The sequence below is a fragment of the Triplophysa dalaica genome, chromosome 18 (assembly GCF_015846415.1).
Source record: "Triplophysa dalaica isolate WHDGS20190420 chromosome 18, ASM1584641v1, whole genome shotgun sequence".
Classification (NCBI taxonomy): Eukaryota; Metazoa; Chordata; class Actinopteri; order Cypriniformes; family Nemacheilidae; genus Triplophysa; species Triplophysa dalaica.
The window spans coordinates 1,808,701-1,823,370 of NC_079559.1; the positions used below are offsets into that span (position 1 = coordinate 1,808,701).

At 39.4% G+C, this 14,670-nt stretch overlaps 1 protein-coding gene across 1 annotated transcript; it reads left to right on the forward strand.

Annotated features, from left to right (window-relative positions):
* The first annotated feature begins 1,276 nt into the window (after window positions 1-1,276).
* Window positions 1,277-10,891, forward strand: adra1aa (adrenoceptor alpha 1Aa). The gene is made up of 2 exons (XM_056729567.1): window positions 1,277-2,656; window positions 9,113-10,891. The coding sequence occupies exons 1-2, from the start codon at window positions 1,753-1,755 to the stop codon at window positions 9,646-9,648; spliced, it is 1,440 nt and encodes a 479-aa protein (XP_056585545.1). The 5' UTR covers window positions 1,277-1,752; the 3' UTR covers window positions 9,649-10,891.
* Window positions 10,892-14,670: the final 3,779 nt, after the last annotated feature.

Here is a 14,670-nt window from a genome sequence, read left to right on the forward strand (position 1 = left end):
AGATTTTATTCTATAAAGTCAAGAAAGTTTTGTGGATGGATTTATATGCTAACCATTAACATACAATGATGGCCAACTTTTCAGTATCTTTCAATGTCTTATAGTTGTTCGTGAGTGTTTCCAAAAAATGTCCACTTGATTCATGTTTACTATAAGTGGATTTGTATGACGATGTTTTTTGGTGTCCTGTTTTGGGATGAATCATTGGGAACGTTCCTGCATTTTGTACAGAGTAAGGCAATTGATTGGTTGTGAAGGGTCAGAGATGCCACGGCTGGCGTACCAAAATCAAAATTTTGTTTGTTGAATATTCTTACTCCTCCTCTGACTAAACTATTTGTTTTTGTTGTTCCCATGCTATTGCCAATCTGTTATGATTGAAAACGGTAATGTTTGGTAAAATGTAAGAAATTGTAAATGACAGAGAGTTGTAAATGTGGCCATTTCATATTTTAATGACATCATGGTTGTGATGTCATAACTAGAGCATTTCTGAATACTAGAGTAAAACTATTTTGAACAATTTTGTTTTCCTAGCTTAAACCTATGACTAAGTATTCTTCCTTGATTTCCTTAACGCATGCGTCCATCCTTCCTTATCGATGTTTGGTGTGATTTGCGCGTACTAGGTATTGAGCACTCCATTATAGATGCATAAGAACCGTTCGAGCGTTTATTTTATTTCATCTGCATTGATCTTGTGTTTGACGTGATAAATGAATAATTCCAGGGGAATGCATAAATATAGAACGTATGTGAAGTACAGGCTGTGAATGTGGTCCATGGAGAGCAATCCATTAGCACGAGATTTATAAATGAACTAACGTGTAAAACAATATCCACCGCCTCATAATATCATGTCATGCACTCATCCGCCCATCCCAAGAGGAATCATTTCACACTTAATTTGCATGCATGAATAAATAGTGGAAAACTGAGAAGTTGTCGGATGGTTGTCCCGGGTTTCATTCACTTTCTTTGTGTTTTTCAGGAGCCAAGAGTCTTCAAACGAAAACGGCACACGTAGCTCTTCAGCCAGAAATACCTGCTCACCGGATGCCAAAGTGCTTTTAACTTTGTCCTTATTCTTTGCATATCAACCTCCACATTGATGACATCACATGTTGCTGTGCCGTGACTTTTAAGGTGAATCACCGCTGAGGTGCGCAGCAAAGACTCAACTAATGAAGAATATCTACATCAGCAACAAGCGAAATGTTTCCAACCATCAGAGGTGTTCTACGGAAGAAATTGTAAAAAAAATGTAGAGCGGTTTTCACATCCATCGATGTCGACATCATCTGTTATATACGAAAGTACACAAGGACTTCCTTGTGCCAAAATAAAGCACTCAATTTTTTTATTTTTCCTCAATCTGATCCGTTTCTGTTCCTTTTGATCAGCTGGACGTGGTTACGAGCGTGTCTAAACAATCTTTTTGAATACATGATTCTTCATGACAGAAAAACTAGACTTGTTCTGCAGGACAAAATGTTTACTTCACGCTGTTTATTTTTGCTCCCACAACTATTTTCCATAATAGTCCATCATTAAAAGTCCGTCAAATTTCGTTGTGCTCTCCAAAATGGACGCTTCAATGGAATTACCTCAATGTTCTTGTATCGCATCCAGCACAAAGACGGTTTCTCAGACCATAGGAGAAAATCCAGTATAGAGGTACGAGCTGAACTGAGGGCATCGCCGGATGTCACGAATCAAATCATCTAACCATCATTAAATGCCTTTGAACAAATGCTTCCCGTCAAAGACAACATGACCCCTGAATCCTTCGCTGAAAACTGCACAAACTGCAGCCAGGTTCTGGTCCCGGAGCTGAACGTTATGAAGGCTGTCGTGTTGGGCATGGTGTTGGCCCTTTTCATCATTTTTGGAGTTCTGGGCAACATCCTGGTCATCCTGTCTGTGGTTTGCCATCGTAACCTACGCACGGTTACTCATTACTTCATCGTGAATTTGGCGGTGGCGGACCTTCTGCTAAGTTCCACGGTGCTTCCCTTCTCTGCCGTCTTCGAGATGCTAGGCCGTTGGGTCTTTGGTCGGCCCTTTTGTGACGTTTGGGCGGCCATGGATGTTCTGTGCTGCACGGCGTCCATCATGAGCTTATGTGTCATTTCCGTGGACAGATGTATTGGTGTTAGCTATCCGCTGCAGTACCCTTCCATCATGACGGAGCGACGGGCGTTGCTAGCGCTGGTTGTGTTGTGGGCTCTATCCATCACCATTTCTATCGGGCCTCTGTTCGGCTGGAAGGAGCCGGCGCCAGAGGACGAGTCCGTATGCAAGATAACAGAGGTCCCGGCATATGCCATCTTCTCAGCCTTGGGGTCTTTCTACCTCCCCCTGGGGGTCATCTTGTCCATGTACTGCCGTGTCTACGTGGTGGCCAGGAGGGAGACGCGTGGACGGATTAGTGGACGTAAAACGGAGAAATCGGATCACGCCTCTGAGGCTGTGACTTTGAGGATACACCGTGGTAACACGACGGTGTCTGAGGACGAGGCGTTGAGAAACAGGACTCACTTCGCTCTGCGACTGCTCAAGTTCTCACGTGAAAAAAAGGCGGCCAAGACACTGGGCATCGTGGTGGGATGCTTCGTTCTGTGCTGGCTTCCATTTTTCCTGGTTCTTCCTATCGGTGAGTCATAGAAATCTTGTGATGCAAATATCTTGTGATGTGTTTTTCAAGAGTTCTTTTTAGTGAGCTGGGATAAAAGAGATCTTGCAGGAAAATATATCAAACTTCTAACGTGCAATATGACAAGAGGTGGTATTGGTGTAAAGGTAAAACGAGTCACCTGCTGTCTTTTGCTTTAAACGTGAATCACAAAAAATCCTTCTTTTAATGATTTGAGTCTTCCCAGCTTGCCATTTTCTTTTGACGTAGACAAGAACAGAGACATCTTAGGTTGACTTAATGTTGCATGAGAATTGCTTTTAAATGACAGGGGAGATTGAAAAATAATGTACTCGTATTCTGCCATGTGGTGAATGTTAAAGATCAGTAAAATATTTAGACCCAAACAGGATTTGTAGCATAGCATGCGTGCTCTGAATTTAGTGTGTATAGGTCAACAGATTTCTCTTGCTTGTGGCCATGAATCCTTTAGTGTCTGCACATATATCAAAATAATTGAAATTTCACAAGTCTGCAATGGTTTGCAATAACTGACCGATAAAAAGGTATAGTTCAATCAAAAATAATTGTTTTCATCTTGTACCCCCTCATGTCATTTCAAACCTGTATGAGTTTCTTCCTTCTGCGGAACAGTAAAGGAGATATTTTGAAGAACTACATTGAACCCCATTGACTTCCATTGTATGAACACAAAACTAATGAGACATTTCTCAAAATATCTTCTCTTGTGTTCCACTGAAGACATAAATCTATATCTTTGTGGAATAGTTTAGCCTCCTTTGAGTGCTGCCATATTCCAGCAGGTTTGGTGTGCCGATGATTGGAAAGATGTTTGTTTAAACCGTCGTTTAGAGAGTTTTAAGACAACAGGACAACAGTGTTTACAAAATATGTTTGGCTACAGAGAGGAGTTTTACAAAGAGTCAGAACAGTCTGTTATGTCTCAAAACTCAAAGCAAAGCTCTTCGGTACCCCAGATATGAAATGTAGATGTTATTGAATTTCCCACAGGTTTGACAAGGCTCTTGTGTGCTGACCTGAAGGTTAGTCGGAGTTAAACAGAAAAAATCTGGGTATATTTGGTCGTAAAAAAAGAACTTAGTAAACGGTATTACTGAAAACCCAATGCAAACAAGCGATGCCATAGAAGAACCATTTTTGGTCCCACGAAGAATCAACCATTGCTTTCTTACTTATTTATAATCTGAAGAACCATATTTCTCCACAAAGAACCTCTTGTGAAACCAAAAGGTTCTTCATATGTTAAAGGTTCTTAATAGAACCAAAAGGTTTTTCTGCGGCATCGAGGAACCTTTTGAAGCACCTTTTATAATGTGCGGAGGGCAGATTTATGCAGTATTTGCTTTTAATTCCTCCTCAATTTAAATCAAACCCAAATATGATGTGTTTGATACAAAATGAACAGAACACCAAAACATGTATAATACTTAAATATACAGATGTATATACAGTATCAATTGTGTATATATACAGAAAATATACATAGAAGAAAAGCTCAATGGAAAGTGAAATACCGTTATTAAAATTTAGTTTTAGTTACTGTGTTTGACTACAGTATTCATTTCCTGTCGTGTGTCATGTTTTGCCAAGCCTCTCTACATGAAGCATACAACATTTTCAAAACATCCTACATATGTCAGAATAAAGAACGAAATTATTTTACAAAGCTGGATATCATTTTCGATGGCAACCGGTAGAATTCTTTTGAGTACGCACGCGTACATTTTTTAAGAAACCCTTGCTAATGAACTAGAATGAAATGGCACGTCACACGACTGTTTAATAAATCTCAAGAGAATCATTGACCTTATCAGTATGCCTCGGTGTGAAACCAACAACGCTACACACAAGCCAAAGAAAGTTGAATGTTACGCTGGTCAATGTGATTTCAATCTTACTGTGGTGCCAGGGCGTTCAATATCTTGAATTCGCAATGAAGTCTGTGTTCAATCTATAATAATTAAAAGCATCAAAGTAATTGTTTTGCTAGGAAAGCAATGACATGCCTTTTTGAAACCTAGAAACTGATGGACGGCAGAAACAAAAGCACTCGGGGCTTTATACAAACACTGTGTGGTGTAATATTGAGGGGATTTATCCTGCAAACATGGGTATTAAGATGAAGTATTTAGCCCTCGGACAGACATTCTCTCGTGTAAATCTTTCTATGATCTCTTGACAGTTTTACTACAGTATCTGCGCCGGAGAAAAAAATGAATAGTTTTTAATAGTATGTTCCCATAACTTTTAGTATAGCAAAATGTTAAGGCAGCAATAATTTTGTCTGTCATGTATTTATCTATCTATCCATCTATCCCATTCTCGTCATCTATCGGTCTGTCTATCTTTTCTTGTCATTGGCATGGTTTGCCAAGAATGACCCGTTCACTTCCTGTCTGACTGTCATAGGTTCTCGTGTGCACTGGAATTTGTGCTGACATCAGATACGCTCAGTCACCCTTTAATGATGACTAACCGAAGCATTCCAGCAAATCTCTCCGTCAAGGACATTGTTGTTTTTATTGTCGTGCATATTCAATGTGATGCGTCAACAAGGACCTGGTGGCTTGATTTAGTGTTGGGTGTATGGCGTGGCCTGTAAATGGGTTTATAGCACACATCAATGAGACTGGACACAGCCTTCAATCAAATCTGATAAACAGAAAATACACTTCTATTGTTGAGCTTGAGCTTTCCATGAGCGCCGTTTGCTGTAGCATCACAGGAAAATGAGCCGCTTTTTTCTCTCTTGGGGACGAAGGACTCGTCACTTTTGTCATTATCATTATGGGTTAGCGCGAAATTGTTTTTTTGGTTTCTCATTTTGGTTTCAATTTAATGCATCATTTACTTGGATCCACTATTTATATTTTGGCACCGAATTCAGAATAGATGTTGGACAATCAGTCATTTAATGTTTCTCTTTACACATAACGGTGTGTTGTGACAGTGGACGTCCGCGCGGGGCTTTTCCAGAGAGACTGATACGCAAATTAATATTGATCTCACTCTCTCTCTTTCTCTCTCTCTCTCTCTCTCTCTCTCTCTCGCTCTCTATCTTTCTCTCTCTCTCTCGCTCTCTCTTTCTCTCTACAGGCAGTACATGTATATCCACACACACACAGACAGAAAAAAAATACAGTCATTTTCTGTGTGATGTGTAGTTGTGGTTGGAGTGTAAACTAATGCACATCTTGGAGAAGTGTATGTGAAAATTGGCCAACAATGATAATACGTGAGCAAAGCAAATCGAGAATTGTCAGCTTTTTCTATGCATTTTTTATATATGGAAATGAAATCCATATTCCTGGTACACCGTAGTTTTCCTTTACTTATATATTCCTTAAATACCTTATAATTTGATTGTTTATTTTATCCTAAGGGGCCTTAAAAGCAATTATTCTACAAATAGGCACTCCAAACATCCCCTTTGGCCACTGTCTCTCTCTCGCTCTCATGTATGTATGTATGTATAGTATGCATGTACACTCACACACATTCTGGTTTATTATCTCCATGGGGACTTACAAAATGCATCTAAAAAATATTGTTTTGTATGATTTTTAAGCTTTTTTGCCCATGGGGACCTGAATTTTGCTGTATATACAGCCGCAGAAAAAAAGAGACCAATTCAGAGACCGTTTTTATTGATTTTAAAATGTAAAAATAAAATAAAAGACCCCCTTTTTTCAGACCTCAAATACTGCAAAGAAACAAATGATTTACTTTCAAGTAATACAACAGTAATATTTCTACACGTATTTAGGGAATGTTAATACATCTAGAGATGTTGATTTGAGTTGAAAATATGGAATGGTTTATATACTGTACATGTGTGTGTGTGTGTGTGTGTATATACAGTATTATCGGCATTCTTGGTAAATATGAGCAAAGAAGACTGTAAAAATAAATCTGCATTTTTTTCTGTTTTTTAACTTTTATTTAAAAAATCTAGAAAATTCTAACATTTCATTTAGGTAAAACAACTTTAAGTGGGGGGGAACATCACATTGTTAATTGTTTTTCCTCTAATACTCCCTGCCCACAATTATTGGCACCCCATGAAATACTTATGAGTAAAATCTACCAAGTATATTCATATTAATATTTACTTTACAATTTGAGGTGACTAGAAACAGGATTTTGTCCAGAATAATATTATGTAACAGAAAGCCCAAACCCACTTAATCATTCACCACAATGGCTAAAACCAAAGAATATTGTTCTTATGTGCAGGAAATGATTGTTGAACTACACAAAATTGGATTGAAAATTAATTGGTTGAAACAATCAAAATGCACATTTCCAACATCAGGGGAATGATCAAGACATTTTAATGCACTGGAGATGTTGCAAATCTGCCTGAAAGAGTGTTTATATTGTCTAAATGCACAGCAAAGAGAATTATTTTAGAGGCCAAAGACTTTTCAAAGATCACAGATGGAGAAATTAGTTGAAATTGAGTCAAATAAAAATAAAGGAAAACTGCACCTCAATCATCACAAGTTGTTTGAGACACTATTCAAGAAACAAATCTTCTGCTCTCATGCAAAAACAAACTTCACCATAATAATATGCCATAATTGCACTTCAAACAGGACTTGGGTGTGAGGCCATATGAAATGAAAAATAGTTGTTTTGGCACAAGATAGGTTTGTTGCACAAAGGGATAAAAAAATAATACATTTAAATATATATATATATATATATATATATGGTTAAATATACCACCAGATCTTCATTGTTATGGACCTTCTTTTATGCCAGAGGTCCTGGACATCTTTTTGATATATAGAAATATTATAAAGGCTCATGGTTAGATCTTCCATCAGCACACTGGTCCAAAACAAACATCCAAATCAACAAAACATGGGTCACTGAACACAAAATCAAGATCCTGTCATAGCCATCCCAGTTGAAGGACTGGGACCACACCAACATTTGAAGGATCTGGAGAAATTCTTTATGGAGGAATGTACTCGGATGACTCTCAGGGTATTCTCAAACCCCATCAGACTGAATACACTCAGTGCTGTTTTTCTTATAAATTGAGGTTGCGGAGTGTATTAAATACAGGGCCGGGTGCCAATAATTGTGGCCAACATGTATGGAAGAAAAACATTTATTAACTATCTGATATTCCCCCTACTTCAAATTGTTTTCCTGCAATGAAGTGTTGGAATTTTGTAGATTTTCTAAAGAAAAGATCAAAACGAGAAACAATTCAGATTTATTTTTACATCCTTCTTCGCTCATATTTACCAAGGTTGCCAATAACAGTGAAGGGCACTGTATGCTCTCTATATTAGTTTGTGCTCACCTACAGCTATATCTCCACAAGCAGTCTTCACGACACCCTATAAAGTTTAGAAAGGTCACCTCTGATAACAAGTATCTAAAATAAGAAGAAAAAATGATATTATATTTTTCATTATTGATACATAACGGTTGTTTTTTTAATAATTAGTGGGTTTCTGAGATTCATCTGGCTGTTACTGAATTCGTGAAACCCTCAGTTTAATATCCTACTCCAGTCCAGTCTGTGGAAATAAAAGATTAAATTGTGGTGCTTGAAGGCACAAGTGTTTCTCTCTCTCTGAGAGTTTTCTTCAGCTTTTATCCTGCGTTTCCAAAAGCCCCTCTAGACTCTCTAGTGTGTTATGAAACGGCCGAATACAGATCCTCCATCTCAATGTTACACTTTAATTCTTTTAATGGTATTGCCAATGTGCAATTAAATCAATTAATTGTTTGTTTGATCAATATGCGACTCTTCTTATTTCTATGCCAGTGCTCTTTAAACCGCAGAACAATCCTTTTCTCCGAAGAGCTCTTCGCTGATCATATTGAAGTGAATTTATGTCAGGGATTTGAATAAAAACTATTAACCTTGATTAACAGAGCAACGTTCCAGCGTAGAGATCGAATGGGATGCTATAAAAAGACTTGGCCGGTATCGTGACGCATGACGTGGTTATCTGTCCTGTCACGCCGAGGCCGCGGTGTCGCGAGGCATACAGTACATATCTTTCTTTTCCAGACTGATCTGGCCGTAACATTTCTCGTTTTCTGGCTTTTATTAATGTCAAGTGTCATTAATCTTTCCCATTGCCTGGCTTCTTTTTGAGAGATTTGTATTCAATCTTTGTCAAAGAGAGAACCTGAGTCGCACTGTCTGGTGAAGTTCAATCAAAAGCACTTCTTTTAGTCGATTGAATTCTATTTATAACCCGAGATGATTCGTATGGAGTTGAACCTGAAAGTTGACAAGCTTTGCATACAATCCTATTCAAAGCTTTATAAAGCATGGCTTTGGGGATATCTATATGTATTGGTCTCTCATTAGTAATTATTTTCATTCTTCACAGCATAAAATGCACTGTAGCTTATTGCTTTATAAAGTAATGTGAGTGTTTTCTGTGCATCTTCATCTAGGTTCCATCTTCCCCACATACAAGCCTTCGGACACGGTGTTCAAGATAACCTTTTGGCTCGGCTATTTCAACAGCTGTATCAACCCCATCATCTACCCGTGCTCCAGTCAGGAGTTCAAGAAAGCCTTCCTAAGCGTGCTGGGCGCTCATTGTCTCCGGAATAGATCCACACCAACCCACCCTCTCTACCAGGGTCACAGTCCACGGCATGCCCAGTCACAGCTCCTCGCCCTCGGCCTCACAGGCAACACTTCCCGTCTGAGCCCCTCCTCCTCCATCGCTCTGTCCCGCAGCCCTTCCTCCCGGGACGGCCGGGAGTGGCAGGCCCCTTCCCGGACCTCGTCCGTGGGGACCCCGGGAGTCGGTGCCGGAGTGAGCGTGGGAGCTAAAGTGGCGGGAATGTGCAGTAAGAACCTGCTGAGGACTTGCTGTGCCGTGAGAACAGATTCCCCTCAGCCGGAGGAGCCCACACAGAACTCTCTTCCCGTCATCAAAATCCATCAGCTCTCGCTGTGTGAAGACGGGGATGCGGTGTGAATAAAGTCGCCGGGGAAATCGCTCTTAAGAGACTGCCGCTGCGTGCGACGCCGTTTGTCACATGATGGTGTCTCGGATTGGAGAACACAAGCTGACAATCTGAGCGTCTGCTATTGTGATGATGGCCATTAAAAGAAAACAGTAGGTCACTCTGAAAATAAACGCAGACGTTATTTGTTCTTTCTCACGTTCTGTATGCTTTTCTCTTTTATACATCGATGGTTCAAAACGACGGTGGATGTCAAGCTCCAAAAAAAGACTACTCGATGATAAATAAAGCACCAAATAAGTAATTCACAACCACGGTGGTTCTCCCTAACAAAATTGACCATGGTTTTTACCGTAGTCAAATAATTTACCACGGTAAATTCGTATTAACCATGTTTCTTGGCAAATTGATTACCATTTGTATAACCACAGTTTTACTACAAATATCATTCAATAATGGTTACTGTAGCAAAGCCGTGGTACATTTCTGCTTACCATGATTTTACTATAGTAACCATGGTATTCTGGTATTATTTGTCGTTAAACCACGGTTAATTTTATAGGAGCTTGCATATGTTATAATCAGAACTGGAGCACCTGTTATGCAAAATGTGTCTTAAAGCCAGATTAAAAAAAATGTATATCACTGAAAAAACAACTGCATATGGAACACGAGTTTGAGAGTAAAAAGGAGCCCAGGCTGAAACATGAAGGTCTTTTGTTGTGGTTTGCATTGTGAGTATAAATACCAGCAATTATTTTTTATTGTCAGATGTTTTATTTCAGCCTTCCAATTTGGGGAAATTAAAACCCAGACTCGTCTGATCAGCGTTCCCACCGAAAAAAGAAATTATATTTTTGACGCTCCTTTCTGGGCTCGTATGATATGTTCACTTAATTGTTCAATTTCTGAAATTGCACTGTAGCTATTGCTGTGGGTTGTTTGCATTGACTGTGATTTGGAAAGGCTTTCTGTAATAGAAAAGTAATTTGTTCGCTCCTGCTTGAACTGGGAATGGATCTTTATCGTGTCTTTCAGATGCATGTCATGGTCACGTTGTCAGAATGTCAAAAATATTGCCATGTGAACTTAAGTATAGCATGACCGGAAAATCCGATTTATGGATGTCAAAGTGGGACCAACTTTTACAATTCTACATCAAAAGAACCGTCTCCTGCGAGATGCACAAATATTCACCGTCTGTGGATGAATGACATTATTATCACGAGATGAAAGTGACCTCAAAGTGACCAAGTTTCTTTTATTACTTTGCCTAAATGCCTTATTATAACAAACGTCACTTATGTTACTGTGTTTATTGTTTGTCATATAAAAGAAATGTATGTGGTTCAAATATGATTATTATCCAATAAATCTGTGAGAATCCGTCATGTTTGCTTTGATGGCATCTTATTCCCCAAGTGACCGGCTATTCCTAATTTTGGAGAAATGTTTCATCATGCGTTATCAAATATGAGAAATGATATCATAAGTATGCGTATACTGCTTTTACATCCGTGTTACTGGATGTTTGTGAAACCCTGCCTCTACCCTGTATCCCGTGGGCTCGAAAGATCTGAGCTCCTGTAGTTCAGTTTAAAAAACTGATGAAGATACTTACTGGTCCTAGTTTAAGGCACATCCCAATTGGGCTTTTATTTTATAATCCAACGGGTTAAGAATAGTAAACTGTAATGTTTAGAAAAGGAACGCACATCCCTCCTTAACAAGCCACACAATTTGAGTCATCATTGACATTCCCGCAGAACGAGTTAAACAGAGCTTTCTTTCTGCAACAATACTGATGCCTACCCAGAGAAGATGTTATTGCTCAGGTGTTGCTCTTTCATAGATCTGGAGATTTGATGGAGTCCTCAATTGTCTTTCACATAAGCATCTGTTAAAACCAGAAACAAGATGATTGTTGAAACACATATGGAGGTGTAAAATCAACGCTTATTGAAGAGATCACATAATCTGGATTAAGGGTCAATCCCATTGAAAACTTCAAGAGTATTGGCCTTCGACTGCAGAACGAAGCAAAAGTTTCCATTTGCTCTCCATTCAATCTCACAGATTTCTAGGAAAAATAACAGATAAATAAAATACAGTAAAAATATAAAGAGATCTCATCCGTCAGACCTCACAATAGACACCTCGACATTGACCATTTCTGGTTCATAGAGACTCTACAAGAGTCATTTAGGGAAGGTTATTTTTACGAGTGCTAGTGCACTCCAGTTACGACTAGTCTGAACACCCTCCCCTACATCCTCTCCATCCCATCAGCTTCGCTCGCAGCGTTCAGACGACAGAGACACGGAGAGCATGTGAAATTGCCAGGAGAATACTTCAGAGCGGCTCTTGGGATGTTAAGCGGTGTCTCTTTTTCGTTGATGGTGCTTTGACGTCAAATTCGACCACTTATTCTCAGGGAGACATTTCGCACACAAGAGAATGCGTCTCGCTGTCTGTCTCGGCGTCTCTTTGGCGCCCGGACAAAATTTTACTTACCAATGTAAATGCGGTCGAGCACTAGCTAATACATCGGAGGGGCACAGAAGGTCAATCGCAGCGGGACGCTTCTAATAATACGATAGCAATAAATTGCTTTGTAACTCTGCATCAATTTAAGTGCAGGTTTATCTAGGGACAGGCAACCGAGTGCAACATGTTCATCAAATAGTGTTTGGTTTTCGGAGACTTCATTCAAATGTCGAGGATGAGGAGATTTTCTTTGGAATGGTGTGGGCGTGTAAATAAGGATTTTTTTGACGTGTACGGTTTCATTAAATGTAATTTAAGCAGATCGAACAGACTGATTTTCTCAAATGAAGGGTTTACGTCTCAAGGTCTCTGGGGGCCAGAAAGCATCCACGCTCTCTTCCTATCTCAAGGAAAAAATGCTAGAGTTAGTTTTCCCGTATACTACAAGTCTGTCTTGAATTTGTCATTGGACTGACACACCAAGGTTGCGGGTCTGGGCAACCAAGCGTTCTCACGGGATTGAGATACGCTTGATTCAGGCCGTCGAGAGAGTCGCTCCAAACATAGAGCACATGAGAAAGCCATCGGCCCACAGAATCATGGCAACGTGTCCCTAACCCCAAATTCCAGCTCTGACTCAAGGGGGACGGTGTTTACCCCAGAGCAGAATTACCTCTGTGTTGACGATCAAGGCCGTGTCAAGTGATGTGATTCATTATGCAAAATAAACGTTTGTGTATATCAATCCAAAAACATCAACATGCAGGCGATGGGTCGCACATGCATGCTACACACAGATATTTGATGGAATTAAAGATTGACGCTATGGCATCATCCAATTAAACACGTGTTTAAAATACACCACGGTCAGAAGATGTTGAGAAACCAAATGCACGTGTGCTGAAATATTGAAGCATTTGACATTAATAAACAACATGCTGTGTTTCAATAGGGTCAGAGAAATGGCCCTGAAAATCATTTCCAAGGGGAAAATCTCGGGCATTAAAAAAAAGTTTACTCTGACTCGTATGTACACCCACTGCTAAAAACACAGAATTGGTTATGCATGCGGAAGATCAGACGCAAGACGCTCATGTAATGATGTATAACAGCACTCGCCGCAAGTCAGCGGAGGAGATTTTATAAACCTGTCAGTGTCTTTGGTGCTGTAGTTCTGGGCACTGCGGGGGAAGACGCTGCCCGCTCGACCTGATCTGATAGAAACCTCACATATTGATGTGCGCTTCTGGTACCAGTTTTCAGACGGTCTCCCATGTGTGGGAGTTTTTAATCACCTTTTGCCCATCTCACACCTTCAAGCAAGACCGTACCATTAAAAAAGTAAAGACTAAATATGAAGTGACTGATTTATAAATAAACTCACTCTAAAATCCACTAAAAAAACTACACGATGGGTTTATCCTTCTGTATCACGGTAATGGATATACATTTCTTAATTTGGGTGGTATTTTGTTGATCTTTTCTGAAACATTTAACAAAACAGAGCAGTACTAATTGGCCCTCATTAAGGGTGTTTCTCAAACTCGTGGGAGGCGCAGCGCTGTAGCGCCCCCTTCTGTTTGAATGTTTTAATGGGAATATCGGCACTTGGACTGGTTTTTAATCCCAACTGGTTTGCAAGAGGACTTTGTGTGCTGGTCAGGGTGTGTGTTGCCCTGCTGAAAAGAACAACAGAAACTTTAATGGTTTACATTACAAACATCAGCTGTTTGCCATTAAAACAATTACAAAATGCCTTGATGTTTTGTCGTTGGGGACTATTTCCGTTGGATTTAACAGTTTATTGGTTCTCATCGGCCAGATAACTTCTCACCAACAGAACTCAACACATTACCAGTATAGTCCCACAGAGACCATTATAATTTCCATTACACCCGAAACAATTCCCATTATAACCGTTAAATTCGATGAAATGTCTGTAATGTTGTCAATAGTTTTAAACAGGGTTATCAGATTAAATGAAACATTTCTCTTAAATAATGAGGATTTTAATCAATTCAATGCGTCTAATAGGGATTTATTTGAAATCATGTTTGCAAATTTTTCAACAAAAACGAATCTACAACAAATTTGGATTAGCTGCATCAGTATAATCCGAAATCGCAAAATCGCGTTGATAATAGTATTACGTTAGCCACGTTAGCCGAAAGTATAACGTTAGCCACAAGGCATAAATTAAACTTTTTAGGTATTGATATGATACCACAGTGATGTGAAAATGACGCACTAACCTTGTCTGTGTCATTTTTGTCCATTTAAAAAAAAGATCCCGTCAGAACGACGTCAAAAAGACGAACTAGTCAATTTTCGACGACCAGTCAGCGTGATTTCCCAGACATCAAAGTAACGCGAGAACTTTCGTACAACGCAATATTATAACCAAGTACATAGAACCACGGAGTATTTTAATTTAAATTTTAGCAGCGCACATTTTAGCTTTTAATTCGATTTAAATGTCTTCTAATTCGTCAGAAGCGTAAATGCGAGTCAGCGAGTGAATCTTTTGTTCATTCAGAAGAGTCACT